At 39.0% G+C, this 16,317-nt stretch overlaps 3 protein-coding genes across 9 annotated transcripts in view; 2 read left to right on the forward strand and 1 right to left on the reverse strand.

The window, feature by feature from the left end:
• atxn1l (ataxin 1-like) overlaps positions 1-1,240 on the forward strand; it is a 25,136-nt gene extending 23,896 nt beyond the window's left edge. Inside the window, exon 5 of the transcript XR_015094427.1 lies at positions 329-1,240. The gene's annotated coding sequence lies outside the window, so the exon portion shown is untranslated. The remainder of the gene's footprint in view (positions 1-328) is intronic.
• The window catches only part of znf821 (zinc finger protein 821), an 18,301-nt gene extending 6,858 nt beyond the window's left edge, over positions 1-11,443 (reverse strand). Inside the window, exons 1-3 of one of the 5 annotated variants that reach the window (XM_086072005.1) lie at positions 11,295-11,443; positions 533-664; positions 305-408 (exon numbers count right to left, since the gene is read on the reverse strand). In XM_086072005.1, the coding sequence (XP_085928131.1) occupies positions 305-408; positions 533-664; positions 11,295-11,298 (240 nt within the window). In that variant the 5' untranslated portion in view covers positions 11,299-11,443. Of the gene's footprint in view, positions 1-304; positions 429-532; positions 665-8,894; positions 9,193-11,294 lie in introns of those variants that run through there. The other 4 variants (XM_086072006.1, XM_086072004.1, XM_086072003.1 and 1 more) reach the window with 4 other exon arrangements.
• The window catches only part of ap1g1 (adaptor related protein complex 1 subunit gamma 1), a 19,149-nt gene continuing 13,862 nt past the window's right edge, over positions 11,031-16,317 (forward strand). For 2 of the 3 annotated variants that reach the window (XM_086071998.1, XM_086072000.1), the window contains exon 1: positions 11,583-16,315. In XM_086071998.1, coding sequence (XP_085928124.1) covers positions 16,010-16,315 — 306 coding nt within the window. In that variant the 5' untranslated portion in view covers positions 11,583-16,009. The other variant, XM_086071999.1, reaches the window with a different exon arrangement.

Here is a 16,317-nt window from a genome sequence, read left to right on the forward strand (position 1 = left end):
CAAATTAGCTACTTGCTTTTAATAAAAATAAATAAAAGCCATACTTTCTAGGATTCACTTAACAATAATGCATTTTAAGACAATTTATAAAATTATGTTAAACTTTTATTAACATAATGAAGCGCCGTAGATAACAGTCGACTGAACTGAGTGTGCAACAAACTTAAAAAATTGTTTTTATCTGACACAAAACTTGTGCTCTATAATATATAATTCTCACTCTCTACATGTTTCTTCCTATTGTTAATTCCTTCATGCATAAGCCAAATCTGTCTAGCATCCTTCTTCCATCCATCCCGCTCACCTCTTTGACTCCCGCTCCTTGCAGGCGGCACGGCGCCCTCTTGGCGGTCATGTGGTCGTCGGCCGAGGCGTTGGACGAGGAGTCCGGGTCGCTTTCGCTGTCTTCTATGGAGGCAAACACAGCCCTATCAATACAGACGGGACAACAGAGCACAGGGCAGGGGCTTACTCTCACTAACACGCCTCAGCGCGAGGAATGAATGGTGTCCGTCCCTCCTCCGTCCTGTACCTGTGCCGCTCTCGTGTCCCAGGACTTCCTGCGAGTTGTTGCTGCAGCACTCACTGTCTTCGGTGAACTCGTCCCTGCCGTCCATGTTAATCGTGTGCTGAAATCCCGTGATGCCCGAAGTGTGGAATGGCCCTGGAGAGAAGTATATGATTCTCAAGTAGGTATTTTTTTTTCCTTTTCAAAGTCGGAACAGCCCTCTTGTCGGAAACCATAACAAAGGCGCACGTGATGATGGTTTATTATGGGGAGGATTTCAGCTGCAATGACGGCCATTAAACTCACTGACATATTTATTATGATAGTGCAAAAATTTGTTCTTCCTGTCGGACAATAAATCAGCTGCAAAATAAATGAGAAAAATAAGTCACGTCAGCTAAAAAAAAATGCCTGAGGGACATTGCTGTAATTACTAACAGCAAGAAAGGCTCATGAAAATAGTAAAATGCAATAGCAGCTAATGTAACACTGTGACCGGAGACACTCAATTGGGCAGCTGTAAAAGGAAAACGAAACATAACCATCCAAAATTCAGGCATTGTGTTTTATCCATTTTCTGAGAGCACATACCGATTGCACACATGAATCCTCCAACCAAGATTTGAACCTGGTACATCTCAACTGCGAAGGCAAACATGCTCACCACTAGGCCATGTGTTTTTACAGGACAGGTCATTATTAATAATATACAGTACAGTAAAGTTTTGTAGAGTTACATTTCTTTGTGTAAAAAAAACAAAACACATGTTCCAAAAGATTACACACCCCTGTTAAAGAGCCAAGTTTTGTGGCATCATTTCAAAATGTCTTTGAGCAGGGACAAGTAAAAACAACTGAAATAATGTTTGCATAAATGTTCACACCCTTTTACAACTGGGACTGTGGCTTTGTTCAGACTTAACCAACCCCCCCAAAAAAATCAAACTCATTTAATTAACTCATTCACTACCATTGACGGCTATAGACGCCAAAAATTCATTTGAACTATTTCTATTAGTTTAATATTTTTTTCCACTTTTGTTAAAAAGAGTATGAAAACCTAGATTTTTTTAGTGTACATTTAGAATAGATATAAAATTATTATATATTTTTTTAATTCATTCACTGCCATTGACGGCTATAGACGTAAAAAATTCATTTAAAGTATTTTTATTTGTTTAACATTTTTTTCCACTTTTGTTAAAGAGTATGAAAACCTAGATTTTTTTTATTATTGTACATTTAGAACAGATGTAAAATTTGTGATTAATTGTGAGTTAACTAGTGAAGTCATGCAATTAATTATAATTAAAAAAAATTAATTGCCTGACGCTCCAAATTTTTAATAATGTTTTCTCTTTTTTATTTATTCATTCACTGCCATTGACGGCTATAAACGTCAACAATTCATATAAACTATTTCTGTTAGTTTAACATTTTTTTCCACTTTTCTTAACAAGAATATGAACACCGAGAATTTTTTATTGTACATTTAGAACAGATATAAAATGTGTGATTAATTGTGAGTTAACTAGTGAAGTCACGTGATTAATTACAATTAAAAATGTTAATTGCCTGTCGCCCCTAATTTTTAATAATCTTTTTTTAAATGAATTTGTTTGCAGTGAATGAGTTAAATGGGAGTCAGCATACCTGTGACCTTTAAAGGTGACCCTGGTTAACCACAAATAAAGTTCCGTTGTTTCAACAGGCTTTTCCTGACGCGCTTTTATTTCCACGCAGAAACGTGACGATTTTGTGGTAAAAGTAACACTGACTGTTGTACGGAACTCAACTGTTCATCAATCCACCCACCTTGATGAAAGCTCCAGTTCCATTTTAGGAGATATGATGAGTTGCACGTTAAAAGGTGAAAACGGTTTTGAAATCTTGATGTCATCTTTGTATGTCAGAAAAACCTGGCAAGTGAACAGAGGCGTGTAGACTTTTTTACAAACTACCACGACAAGAATAATAATCTATAGTGCACCGTTTAGGATTGGGATGGCACATTAACATACCAAGAACATATCCAGTGACAAACACGGCTCTTTATCTCCATAGCAACAAGGAATCCGCCTTATTTACCATAAGAAGCCATTAATTTTTCAACACTCGTGCATGCACCAGAGCGCCCCTGCAACACAGTAGTGCGTGCGAGCCTCTCCTCTGAGAACACCTTGCCATTTGATGTCATTATTAATGCTTTGGGGTCGTTAAAACGAAAACTAGCCACCACCACCTAGTTAATAATCTTTACATATACCTTTGGGATCCACAAGAGGAGCAAAACAATGTAGACCGGGACATAATGAATGCGATGCCAGCTGAGCCCGCCGACATACGTGCACACTTCATTTGCATCCCCCCCCCCCCCCCCCCCCCCCTCCTACCACTGTTTCACACGCACATACAGCCTGATACATGCTGCAGTCCCGCAGGGGGAAGTAGGTTGCACTCTTTTTCTTTTTTTTCCTGACGCTCGCCAGCCTTCTTCTCTTCTCGCTCACTGCCACCCACACACTGAACAGCCCGGCCGCCCCCGTGTGCGGCTCCCACCACTTCCATAGCTGCACGGCCATCTTTGAGCGGGAGGGCCCAGCTTTGCTCATATGTGACTCCTTCTTCACTTCTGTTCACACACTTGACCCCGCAAACCTGCGCTTAACTTTCCTTCCTGGGAAGCGCCGCTGTGGCATTCACACCTTGAAAGTTAACAATGGCCTAGAAACCAATTTTCCTCTTATCTCCTCTTACTTGAGTTTAATTTAACGGGTGCAATTACAGTTTTTACAATTACAATTACAAAACCTGACCTTCTGCACACATCCAGGCCGAATGTCTTGATTCGGCTGGATGAAAAATGATAACTTTGAGTGATGCTGAAATCTCAATTAATAAACAAAACTTTCAAAACTTAGCAACTATCAAAACTCAACTTTAAATGCAACTTAAGAAAATAACCAGAAAATAAATTTGTATCAACGACAAGTAAAATATTAGAGGGGGTCAAAATGTGTGCATTAATTATGAGTTAATTTAAAGTTCCTTTAACTCCACTAATTTTATTAACGCACGATTAATGACCGTCCCTTACTTGGAAAGCCTGTACTGGGAGAATTCCAGTCACACGTCAAAATTTAGCAGTAATAAATTTAATAATAATGCATATAATTGTGGACACTGGGGTCAAAACTGTGCAGAATTTCAAAAATTACTTCATGTTCAAGATTCGATTTATATGCAAAGAAAAATGCAATGAGCTGTCACCAATGTCTTACAAATGAAATTATGCCATCTAGTGGCAGAAAAATGACCTCAACACAAATCAATATCACGCTCGTTTTTTTTACAGTACATCGTTTTAATTTTTCCTCAATTTTATGAATTATTAATTACTGTATCAATGACTAAAAGATGCAGCCATACTTCTATTAGTTTAAAAAAAATTCACTTTAATGTTAAAAAGAATATGAAAACTTAAAATTATATTTTTATTGTACATTTAGAACAGATATAAAATTTGCGGTTAATCGTGAGTTAACTATAGAAGTTATGTGATAAACAGCGATTATAAATTTTAATCGCCTGACACCCTTAAAAATAATAGTAATAAAAACAACAAATAAAAAAAGAAATAGCTGCTTTTCCTGCCTTGGCCTCTTAGGGGCAGTGTGGTGCCATACATACAAGGAGATACACATTTACATTCATAAAAAAAAAAAAAGAGTAAAAGAAGAAAGATACAGCGGAACTTTATTCATAACAAATTTTTCACAGATTAGGATGAATATATTATTTTAACTATTGTTATGTTATATGTCTGTATGTGTTCCTACAGCGTTTGTGTGTGAATGTTCGTTATTTGAAGGAATATCACTCAATGCTAAATAACTCAACTCAATGCTAATTTCCCATTAGTCTGTCAATAGGATTTTCAATTCAATGCTAGCATTAGCACTGGCAATGTTTCCAAACCAAAGTACCTGTGCTGTATTTAAATATACAATGTGATATAAAAAAAAGGGGTTTGTTTAATTGTACTTTTTTTTTTTTTTTACATTCCAACTGGCCTGTCATTTAACAGCTTAAAGCACGCTCAAGGATGGCAGTAACATACAAATGACACGCTTGCTGCAAGCTATACGTACATACCATATATAACATGGGACATTATATATTTACAAATGCCGCCGTTCGGCACATTAATACATTTTCTTCGATTATGTTGATGATCGCGAAAAGCCCAAATCGAAATCACGATGAACTTTCCAGCCCTACGCTTCGAGGAGGTTTTCCATGCTACTATTGGCTACTGACTAAATAAAACTGACGTGTGAACCCAGTTTGGGCCCTTTTCCCATAGAACCCCGTTTGTTTGCACTGCTGGAGTGTGTCTGAGGGCTGAACTATGAACCAGCACGACAAGCAAGCTTCACACAGCCTCGTGATTGATGTGTGGGAGATGCTGCCCCCCCCCCCTCCCCGCTGTTTGTCTCCGTCTGTACATCTGTCTCTCCACCCTTCCTCCATCAGTCTTTGCCACTGCGATGTTATCTGTGAGTGTCTGTATGTCTGTAATGCAGGAGGTGACGCAGTGTCTGACTGAATCCAGACAAAGAGACAAACTCATCAGACAACAGACACTAGACGATGAAAAGGAGGGGGGATGGGGGGGCAAAGATACAACACCAAAACTCGACTTGAGTGCCAATCAATGAAGGGGATGGGCCGGCGGTATGATGTTGAATTCATAGACCCCCCCTTGTGGTTCTTTTTTCAGTAGCCATCAAGTTGACTTGATACCAGACATGAGAAAATGGACGACGTCAGCATGCTAGAGCTCAACACATCTCGCAAATAATAATCACCTGAGGCACTAAAAGGCGTGGTGACGTTAGGCCTGCCTGAGGGATTTCCGTGCCCACCGCAGACCGTCGCGAACGAGCTCATTAGCTTACACAGCTTAACATGGTCAAAAGTGCGGCATGTAATTCAACACCTGGGTAGAGAAAGTATGTTGAGGAGCAGCACGCAGGCATATCGCCTTTCTTAAAACAAGTTTCCACCAAGCCTATTGTTTCAATAACCACAATAATGTCTATCCTTGCTCAAACTAGCGCCGGAGGCTAGTAAAGTAGCTAGCATCGATAAGTTAGCTTGTGTTGGCGAATTTAGACATGCTGTTGTGGTACACATTGCATTGTTTCTTCCTTATTAAGTGTGAAACAATACCAAACTTTGGACATTCTCTCTTTACAGACACGTTCCTCCTAACTCACCGCCAATCTTATTTCCAGAGTGACAAATGCAACTGCTGTAACATAATGTGTCTATATGTAAAAATATGATCCAAAGATTTTACTTTGATCTTTTGGAACATTCAAACAATATATATATTTTTTTTAATAGTGCAATCACACTTTAGATACGATTAATCTATCAATTATTCTATCGATTAATCGACTAATCTGATTCATTTTAATTTTGCATTTAAATGTATTGCAAAAGCATTTTCCCCCTGATTACTGTTTATTAACCAGTGATTGGTGTTTATGAAAAAAGGGGGATAGATACTAAGTTACCGATTCGGTCATTGTTTTCCAAAGTAAAAACAGATGTTTGCAAAAGTCTTATTTTGATTAAACAATAAACAGAGAAGATAATCTTAATAAGTCTTCTTTCATGAAGGACTACAGAAATCAGTGAACAACTGATTGCTGAAATCAGAGGATTTGGACCATTTTAAACACAAAAACAAAATGGCTCCGAACGATTACTCGATTATTAAAATAGTTGACGATTAATTTGAGAATCGATTATTTGTCAATTAATCGATTAATTTCGACAGCTCTAAAAAATACATTACATACAGCTATTTTGGCTGCAGACACCGTGGTCCAAACACAAGCCAGATCAGGGTTTACCATTCCAAACCGTACCATGGTGAAGAGAGAAAAAAACTGGATCACTCTGTGAAAACATGACTATATTATTCTGTTATCACACTCAAATCATTAGGAGTTAACCAATGCACAGAGACCGGATAGACATTTCAAAGTAACAGCTAATAGCTAATTTTATCAGCCGTCCTGTCCTGAATCTGGGACGTCAGCAGAGATGTGCAGGCCCTCGGATGGCTCTGGATGACTGTGATGAAGCTTTAAAGCCCATGATGCCACGTTGATCGAAAGAAAAACACCTTACAAATAAACACAGTCTAAAAATGGGAGCACTGATGCGGAGGTTCAATAAAGCAATCTACTCTGAAATCATCTTGTGTCAGTGTAATACATTAATCCATTTGCTGTAGCACATCTCCTGATTAGGTCACGGCACGGGTAGTGCTGAGCAATTTCAGGAAGGTTAAATTGCGATTTTTATGGCATATATTGCAATTTCGATTCAATTCATTTGACTGTGTTTCTACCAGTGCAGTATTCATCATGTGCAGTCATGTTTACAAATATGACAAATTTACATCGTACCATCAAAACATTAAAAGCTATTTTTCTGATAATGCATGGACACTAAGGGAAGCAGCCCATTTAAAAAAAAATTTTTTTTTTAAATGGTTCAATAAGACCTAATGCTTGCTGTCATACATGTATAAATAATTCATTATGTGTAACAGTGTAAAATATTTTTTTAACCCAAAATGTTTTAAATGTTGTAACATTAAAATGTAAGATTATTATTTAATTATTAGGGGTGTGCCCAAAAAAAGATTCCCTTAAGAATCGCGATTCTCATTTAGTACGATTCAAAATCGATTTTAAATGTCCCAAAATCGATTTTATTTAAATTATTTTATACTGTCTTGCCTTTGTCTGTGTGTGCCTTTATTTGGAGCGCTGTTCATGTTGTACCCGATTTGGCCACTTAGGGGCAGTGTGGTTCCACGCGGTCTAATACACTGTTAAGTTGTAGCCACATTAGAGAGTAGAAGGAAAAAGTCACAATCAAGTTATTCCAATAAAAGTTGTTTTTTTTGCAGTGTTCTTTTGTGTGATGAAAGTGTCTGCGAGTAGCGCGCTAATTAGCATTAGCGAGTCAGACTAGAGTAGATCATTAAAATTCCTTGCACATCTATAGATTGAAGCAAAACTCATTGTCAATCAAATCATTCCGAATCGAAAAGCGATTCTGAATCGAAAATCGATTCTGAATCGAATTGTGCACACAAAAATCGGAATCGAATCGTGAGACATTCAAAGATTCCCACCCCTACTAAATATAATAATTGTTTCATGGATGAGCTGGAGCCTGAGTCGGCAAAAGGCAGGGTACACCCTGGAGTGGTCTCATGCCAATTGCGATCAACCATTCATATTCACAAATATGGACAATTCGGACAGAGTCTTCAGTGAATGTAATGTACATTTTTGGAATGCGTAGGTAAGCCGGAGTAACTTGACTTCACAACAAGCAGCAGATAGTGTACAATCCTTAAAAAAAAAGAAAAAAGAGGCATCGTGTATTTAACCAAACCATAACTCAACAAAGTCTGCTACCTTAATGCTAACAGTAACACACAATATAAAACGCTATAGATGGTTTTATGAAACAAGCATAAAGGGCGCAGCAAATAACAATAATCCCAGCCATATATTCTTTATCCTCTGTGAAGACTGAATAATATAAATGCAGTTTATTGAGCTAAGAGACATCTTCTTTGTGTATTATGTATTTCAATGTCCGCTGGTGGCCAGTGCGCACACGTTCATGTCTATGGTGAAAGATGATCTGAGTGATGGTCTCGGAAAAAATATTAAACTTGTAAGTCAAGACGCCACTACATTCACTTATGTTTCCCAAATAACCCCCCCCCCCCCCCCCCCCCCGCCGTTTTTAGATAACCGGATAATAGGAGTACCTCTCTCAATACTACATTCCGGCAGCCTCTAGTCAAACACATGCATCAATCCATTTTTTATACCGCCCAGCCTGGAGGGGTGGGGGTTGGGGAACTTTATCTTATCCCATCTGATGGGGAAAGATGGGCTACACCCTGCCTGGACTAACCACTAGTCAATCACAGGGCAATAAAAATAAATTAAAAAAAGTAATTAACCAAGTGTGACATTAAGAAAATAAACACCGTAAATACGTGTAGTAACAAACAATGTCACGTGGTTCTATGGATTTCTATGGGTGACCAGCAAGCTTCTGCAGACATCAGGCAGCGCTGCATCGAGCTTATACCTCAGTACGCAAATCAAATGGCTATTTTAACTGTATTAGATAGCTAGATTAGTATTTTAGAAGACAAACTAGTCCAGGTATACTTTACCTAATTCCGTTGACAGTCGCACAAACAGCCAGACTAACCCAAGCAGAACTAAACGTAGTAATCAAACTTGCACACAATAGCTGAAATACCTACAGTCAACTTTGAAGGGGTTGGTCTGTTTTCGCCTGGACATATTATGGTCCACTGCCAGGAAGGAAAAAAAAGATGTGGAATCCCCCCTCCCTCCACCACACCGGTCCAGGTAGAAAATGGTTTGTGTTTATAAAATCGTCGATCCAAAGCGGCAAATAAAGAAATAAATAAAGAAAAAGGAATCCACATAAGAGCGTTACATTTTTGCGGTGGTGATAAAAAACATAAAACGGTACATCCAAAGGACCGGGGCTCTGTTTTTGAAAGACCGACTGGGCTCGACGAGCCGCCCCGGAGCAGCCGCTGACGGGGGCGTGCACGCCGCTGACGGGCGCGTGCTCACTGCGGCGGCTGGCTCTCGAGCTCAGCTGATCTGTCACGTAAAGCCCGCCGCGGTGCATTGCGGGATACGTACGGACAGCCAACACGGAAGTGCGCTTAAGCTAGTCGTGCTAACAACTAGCAAGCACAATAAGCAGAGTATCCCTTTTAAGAAACGCGTTCACATTAAATATGCATTAGCTGGGGCATTCTGATGGAATAAAAACATATTTTATTATTGGAAAACATGAACGTGTAAAATTAATAATAAAATTGAATCTCATATTGAGAGAGAGAGAGAGAGAGAGAGAGAGAGAGAGAGAGAGAGGGGTGCAAATTAAAGAGAAGTGTGTGTGACTACATCACTATTCTCCACAAAACCAAACTTGTGGTTTGATATTTGATAACAAGGGAAAGCTAAATTCAATAGGAGAATGATGGACCACATCAGCAACTGTTTTACATTAGTTCATTAATGCAAAGGGCTACCACCAGATTGATACACACTTCTGAAATAATTTGCTTAAATGTCCTTCAATAATGGTGTTATTATGTTATTATTAATCAATGATATTAATTAGTGAAGACACTACTCTTGTTAATGGTCTCTTAAAATATCAATACGCAACACTATTTCTACAAATTTAATAAATTGTCATTGTTTACATTTTGAAATTATCACTTCTCCAACATTCCTAGGAAACATGTGGTCCTTGGGGGCTCCTAGGTGCCCGTGGGCACCACGTTGGAACTAGTTATGTTAATAATAACACAGTTCAGTGCATTAGTCCAGTATATTAATTTGGGAGCGGTAGTGTGAAGGATAACTATCCAAAGATTTCATAATTTGGTACCACAACAACACAATTATGAAATGTTAAAATGCTGTTCTTCTTTTAAAGAGGCTCCACCCACCTGAAGTACTTTTTATGTTGTTAGCTACTTTGTCATTTTATTATCACTTAGCTTCGCTGCATTTCTCTGATGAAAACACTGGATGTTCTACTAGTACATCCTAGTCATTCTACTAGTTTGCTGAATTGCCTTAATAGCAGGGGCTGACTTAACTATTTTAGCTTGATGAGAGAGACAACAAAATAGGACTTGGAGAATTCAACTAATATTTCTGTGTGTTACTTGTCAAACAATCGTCAGTTAGAAAACTGCAGTTGCTTGTTTATGCATGCTATTATCGTGACTTCTACAATCCCAATGTCCTTAAACTGGTCAATGAGACCTCAATTTTGCTCTTTAACTCTAGTATGCAAAGTGGCAATGTGCTGAGCTCTATGGTGTATTTTCATTGGAGAAGATTTTGTTTGGTTAACATAGATTATTATTATTATTATTATTATTATTATTAGTGTTTTGTGTACAGCACTTTGCTACATCTACGGCTGTTGTGAAAGCGCTACATAAATCAAGCAAACACAGGCAATTGATGATATATTTAAAATCTTTGCAATGCATGAAAGTCAGATATCAAGGACATTGAATATATATTCAAACACCTTTGCCTTATATAAATACATAACGGAGATTTTTACCCATGCAGAGTTGCTGGATTTTTTAATAAATTTTTTTTTACATTCATTTGTACTGATTGTTTCTCTGACGAACACCACGATGGGATGGAACAGCTACATAATTCACCACTAGATGACGCTCTACGCCACCACACACCCAGTGCCATGACATTACACCGAAGTCGTCATCAGTGAATGCCACGAGTAAAAGGACCGCAACACCACATGGACTAGAAAACAGATATTCTTCCGCCGGGGAGGAAGGAGGGGGGGCTTAAACAGAAAGTAATCCACGTCAAGAAAAATGATATCATGGAAATGTGCTATCCTTGTCCGAATGAGAAGCGACACGCGTATCCACCGCATAGCGAAAGGCTCAGGGCCGTTCTTCTTCTTCTCAGTTAGCATTATAACAGCAACAAATTGACGTTAGCGAGCTTGCTAACAACAGGCTAGCTCTTTATAATGATGCATCAGAACAGGCGACAGACAACACCGCGCACATTCTAACCAATGCGGACATACAGTACTGTAATAATCAGTGCTTCTTTACCCATGTTATCCAGCGACCATCGGCGTATGAGGCGTGCGTCTCGGAACAGAACAATGCCACGATTTAAACAAGTCCTCGGATGAAAGCTAACGCTACTGTACGCTGCTAAACTTAAGCAAACCTTCTTGCTCTAAAACCTTTTGGGACATGTCAGTGTAACCCTCCGCCTGCGGTAGATGTGCTGAGGCTGGAGTAGCCACCATTTTGCATGTCGAGTGTGTTCCTCCCTCCATTGCTAATAGAGACGATTCCACTTACTTTCTGGCGTCACCACGGCTGGTAAGTGCATCGCGAGTAAACTCCTGTCAACAGACGTGCGGAAATGATACAATAAGATAGAAATAGTTGGTCGTTTTGTTGGTATTTACGTTGACAACTAAGTGTGGCGCTGCATAGGAAGTGTTCCTCAGTGCACCGGGGTTGTGCCTGTCAGAAGCTAAGTTAGGTGCACACAACCATTCATACTACGCGACTCCGAAGCATAATCGCCGTGACAGCACCTTATATCAAATTCACTTTTACCCGGCTAACGTGATCAACACTCCGTTTAAGTGTACATACCAATGGTATTCATTGAAAGAAAACGGGGATGTAAACGAGTGACCAGGTAGCAAGCTAACAACGCCTTAAAAAAAGGCCTAAAACCGCATCACATCTTGTGGACAGGTTCAGGTGTAATTCCCAACCACGTTCGTATATTCGTTTAATTCGGGAAATGTTTTAGGATCCAACCTTCGTCTAATCGTTTCATGCCAGTCAAGGGCAGGGCAACTTATTCCACCGGTGGTAACTTTCGATGCTACTCCTGTTAGCTCGCTGCTAGCCGAAATGTGTAGGTGTCATTTGTGTCACCGAAAGCATCGTTGCAGTTTTGGATAGCCGGTTAATTATTCTAAGCCTTACGATGGAATCTCGAACTTTTTGGACAGTTTATTACCTATAAAATACTTAGCTCTTTAAGTATCACCATAATAGCCGACATTAAAATAGAATAACATGGTAGGCCCAAGTGTAAGTAAAATATGTTATTCTTACAAATGTATTTATTATTTTTGTAACTCACTGTAACATGATACACGGAACAATTAACACTTCCCCTAAATAAAGAATTCAAAAAATGGTAATGTAGCACCAGAGGAAGCCTTCCTACCAGTATGAAGTAGGGCTGGGCAATAAATCTAATTAATTCGATACATCGTCATTTTAAATATCAAATCGTTGAAAATTTGCTAAATCGAGTTTTGTCTTCTAGATGATTAAAAGCTGCTGTTCTTATGTTCTGTTACATCTAAATGTTTTTGTGAGTTGTAATTTTGCCTAATGCTGGAATGGGTGGTTTACAAGACATGTTTACAGTAGCTACCAACTACTTAATTGTGGCATTTAAGTACAAACTATGAAGGTTAAGTTTATGTTAAAACTAATTGAGAATCACCATACATTATTGCTGTCTAAACATTTTGCACAGGAATTAGTTTTGAATAAATAAAACCTTTAAATAAATGTTTCATGGGTTAATAAGATTAAAATTGATTTAAAAAAAACAAACAAACAAAACAGCATGTCCGAGCAACACCACCGAACCTGAGCACAATCTGGGAGGTTCTGCATCTAGCTTTCTTGAGTGGCCCACTGTTGGCAACTAGTTTGGCTGCTATTTGATTTTTAACCTATATCTGCACTCTCCGCTATTTCTCGCCAATTTCCTCTCTTTGTATTGTTATAATATAGCCACATTGGTCACTGTAATCTGCTTCGTCCTTGACAATTGCATCATGTTGTTTGTGGTTTCAAAAATGAAATGTAGTGCCTCTGAATGTTTTTTCGCCAGGTGTGTGGACGTGAGGCGCTGACTAATTTGTTTGCAATTGCCCATTTCAGTTGCGTCCAGCTACATCATTTATTGTGTGTAGTGTACTCGAGGGTGAAAAGTGCATCATATCCTGTGGGCAGGTTCAGGTGTATTCGTTCAATCGCAATCATGTCTTCTTTTAATTTGTCAATGTTTTTTGCCGGTTTTAAACCAACTTGAAAGGAAACCCCTCTCTTGGTAATGCTACTCTTGTTAGCTGAAATTTTGCCAAAAATGGTTCACTCTAAGCTATACAAATACTGTATTTTTGGAAAAAAATACTGAGGTTAAAGTAGAACTTTGTATCAATTAAATTCCTGTAATTGAGTAAAAGTTCTTTAAAAAAGTATCTAGACACTGAAATGTATTTAAATACAAAAGTAAAAATAAATAAATGTCATAGCAGTGCTAGCAATACTTAGCATTAGCGCTGTAAACAAGCTGACATGAGCAACGGCTGACGTGTTGGGAGTCGGAACATGAATCATGGAGTTCTACTATAACACTAAATGTCATTTGTTTCAAGTTATATTTTTTGCAATGTGCAGTCGAAATTTAAAAAAAGCGATGATAGGAGTACGAAATGAGCAGAAATGTTAATTCCGCGTCCCTTTTGAATCTTTTGAGTTGCCTCAGGTCCCTTTGCTCTGCTTCTATTTGCTTGTCTTATGCCCAGCGTTTGACAAATGAAGCATGGGCATTTTTTAAATTTAATTTTGGGGAAATGGATGCGTATTATAACAAATCAAGTAAGTAAGTACCATCTCTGCGTTTCATCCCTAGTGAACAATTGGACATACACGTACGATAACTCAGAATTGCAAAATAAAGTGAGTAAGAAGAAATGCAGGGCTTCTTCTCCAGAATGCCCATAGTACTAAAATAAAACTCTGGCATGACAACTGTGGCGATACTTCACCACAACATCGCTTACTTCTACCTTTGTCACCTCTTTGTGTAAGGAGCATGGCTGGTTCGGGTGTAGTGCGTGCGAGCGACGGGGGTCGCCGAATTCAGCGCTTGCCCGATGGCGCCCTCCTCAGTCCACCGGCCGAGCGGAGTTAATCATCCATTTTGTAGAGCGTAATTTGCACTCAGTTATGTATTGTCAGCAGTGTTTACCTTTAAGTATCTCTGCATGGCTGACATGGTTTCTACCCTGACGATGTATGTCAAGATGGTGAAGTGGTATTGTTGTGTAGTATCGGTGCATTTTCACGAGAAAAATATAGTATCGACAATCTCAGGGTCATTGAGACTTTAGAGTGTCTGCTATCTGAGATTTGAACTAAGGTAGAGTAGTCCTTTTTTTTTCCCTGTGTGTGTGTTCTCCGAATAATGAATAATTCACCGCAACTTTCAAGAATGTGATTTCTAAAGCCTGTTTAATCTGTTGTTGATGCTTGTATTACAGTACGTGGCAGGTTGACTTCTCCCAGTGGTAAACGGAAGCTTTGGCAAGCTTGTTGTTTCTTGGTGTCAGCTCCCTGAAAGAAAATCTAGCGCAGCAAATCTCACGAGGGGAAAAGCTTGTTAGGAACATTTCGCAGTACATACATACTATCCCCATGTGAGCAACATATCTACGCGGCTGGCGCTTTGCCCTATTAGGTTGCCTGTTCCATAGATTTTGCATGATTTATTATTGGATGTTGCTAGAATAGTTTATTTGACTACTGCTTTCAAATGGGATCGGTTAGATTGCTTCAGAAAACAGGTGAGCCGTGATTGGTCGTTACCTGAGCCCTGAGGAAATATGACGTCATTTTCAGTCAACGGCAAGTGGCAAATGTTCTGAGATGGATACAAACAGGTGGATTTTGCTGCTTAACTCCTATTTTGTAAATGCAATCTTAATTAGAAAGGCGTGGTCAGACGAGTGGAGCTGCATAGAACATATTGTAAAGAAAATTTGGGGTTTGACTTCCTCTTTAACAACCGTGACATTAAGGAGTAGGTCTAGGTGTATTGGATATCAAAAGAATGCAAGGTATAAGAATGCCGCCTTGTTCTACATTCAGGAGGAATTTTTAATTAAACAGGTCTCGGTAGGGGCTGGATTTAGTGTTTCTAACCAACGCAGCAGGAAACTCGAAGACCCCTTTTGTAAAGACCAGGTTTTATGAATGGTGTTGGATCACTCTGCACAGTTTGCTTTGGTGCAAAAGTTGTTCCTCCCTGTCTTGGCTTTGACATTTTATCGCAGCCTATTCTTAGGTTGTTTATAAACTGACAACTTATGACATGTTCTTTTTGTAGCTAAACATGCATGTTGTTACTTGTGCTATTTGGCTAGCTTCCAGTGATGTCCTTATCATTTTTTCACAGCTGTGGCTTTAACACTTAAGCATCAAAAGCTTTGTAACATTTGTTTAAAAAAAAAAAAATAGCAGTCTATACTTGCCCACTTCTGTGGACATTACATTACGTTCCAACTTGTAACGGTTATATTAACATAGCCTCTTCTATTAGCTAACTCCAATTTGTTACCTTGTGTAATTGTGGGAATGCTTAATTGTGTTTGGCAATCTACCAGTTGAAAGCCATCATGGTAGTAAGACAAAGTGTACTAATTGATGGTCATTATCTGTATTTATAGTTTCTTGGGTCATAGTTCATTTGCTAGCAAACTGTGACGTGCCATTTTTCAACAAAGTGTTTGATTTTGTAGGTCAAGTTATTCCACACAGATTTTTTTTATTTGGCTTTGTATTTGACATGTACTACATATAAATATAAACCTTTTATGAGGGTATGAAGCCTGTTTGCTGTCATAAATGGACCAAAGGTTTGGGATTTTGCTTCATATTTTCCTCTGTGAAATGATACTGCCCCCCCAAAAATTTGCATCAATTGGCAGCTCATGAGTCAGTTAATTCTCATACCATCGGCAGGTGTAGTTGGATGTTCTGTAGCTGCGGTATTAGTTTGCCATTTTTTTTTTTTTTTGCCATCTCTGTTCCAGAGAATGCCAGCTCCGATCAGATTGCGGGAGCTGATCCGGACTATCCGGACAGCGCGGACCCAGGCAGAGGAGCGCGAAATGATCCAGAAAGAGTGTGCTGCTATCCGCTCATCTTTTCGAGAGGAGGACAATACATATCGTTGCAGAAATGTGGCAAAGCTCCTTTATATGCACATGTTGGGCTACCCGGCACACTTTGGGCAGGT

This window comes from Leptonotus elevatus, chromosome 3 (assembly GCF_054856555.1).
Source record: "Leptonotus elevatus isolate MCC_2025b chromosome 3, RoL_Lele_1.0, whole genome shotgun sequence".
Lineage (NCBI taxonomy): Eukaryota > Metazoa > Chordata > Actinopteri > Syngnathiformes > Syngnathidae > Leptonotus > Leptonotus elevatus.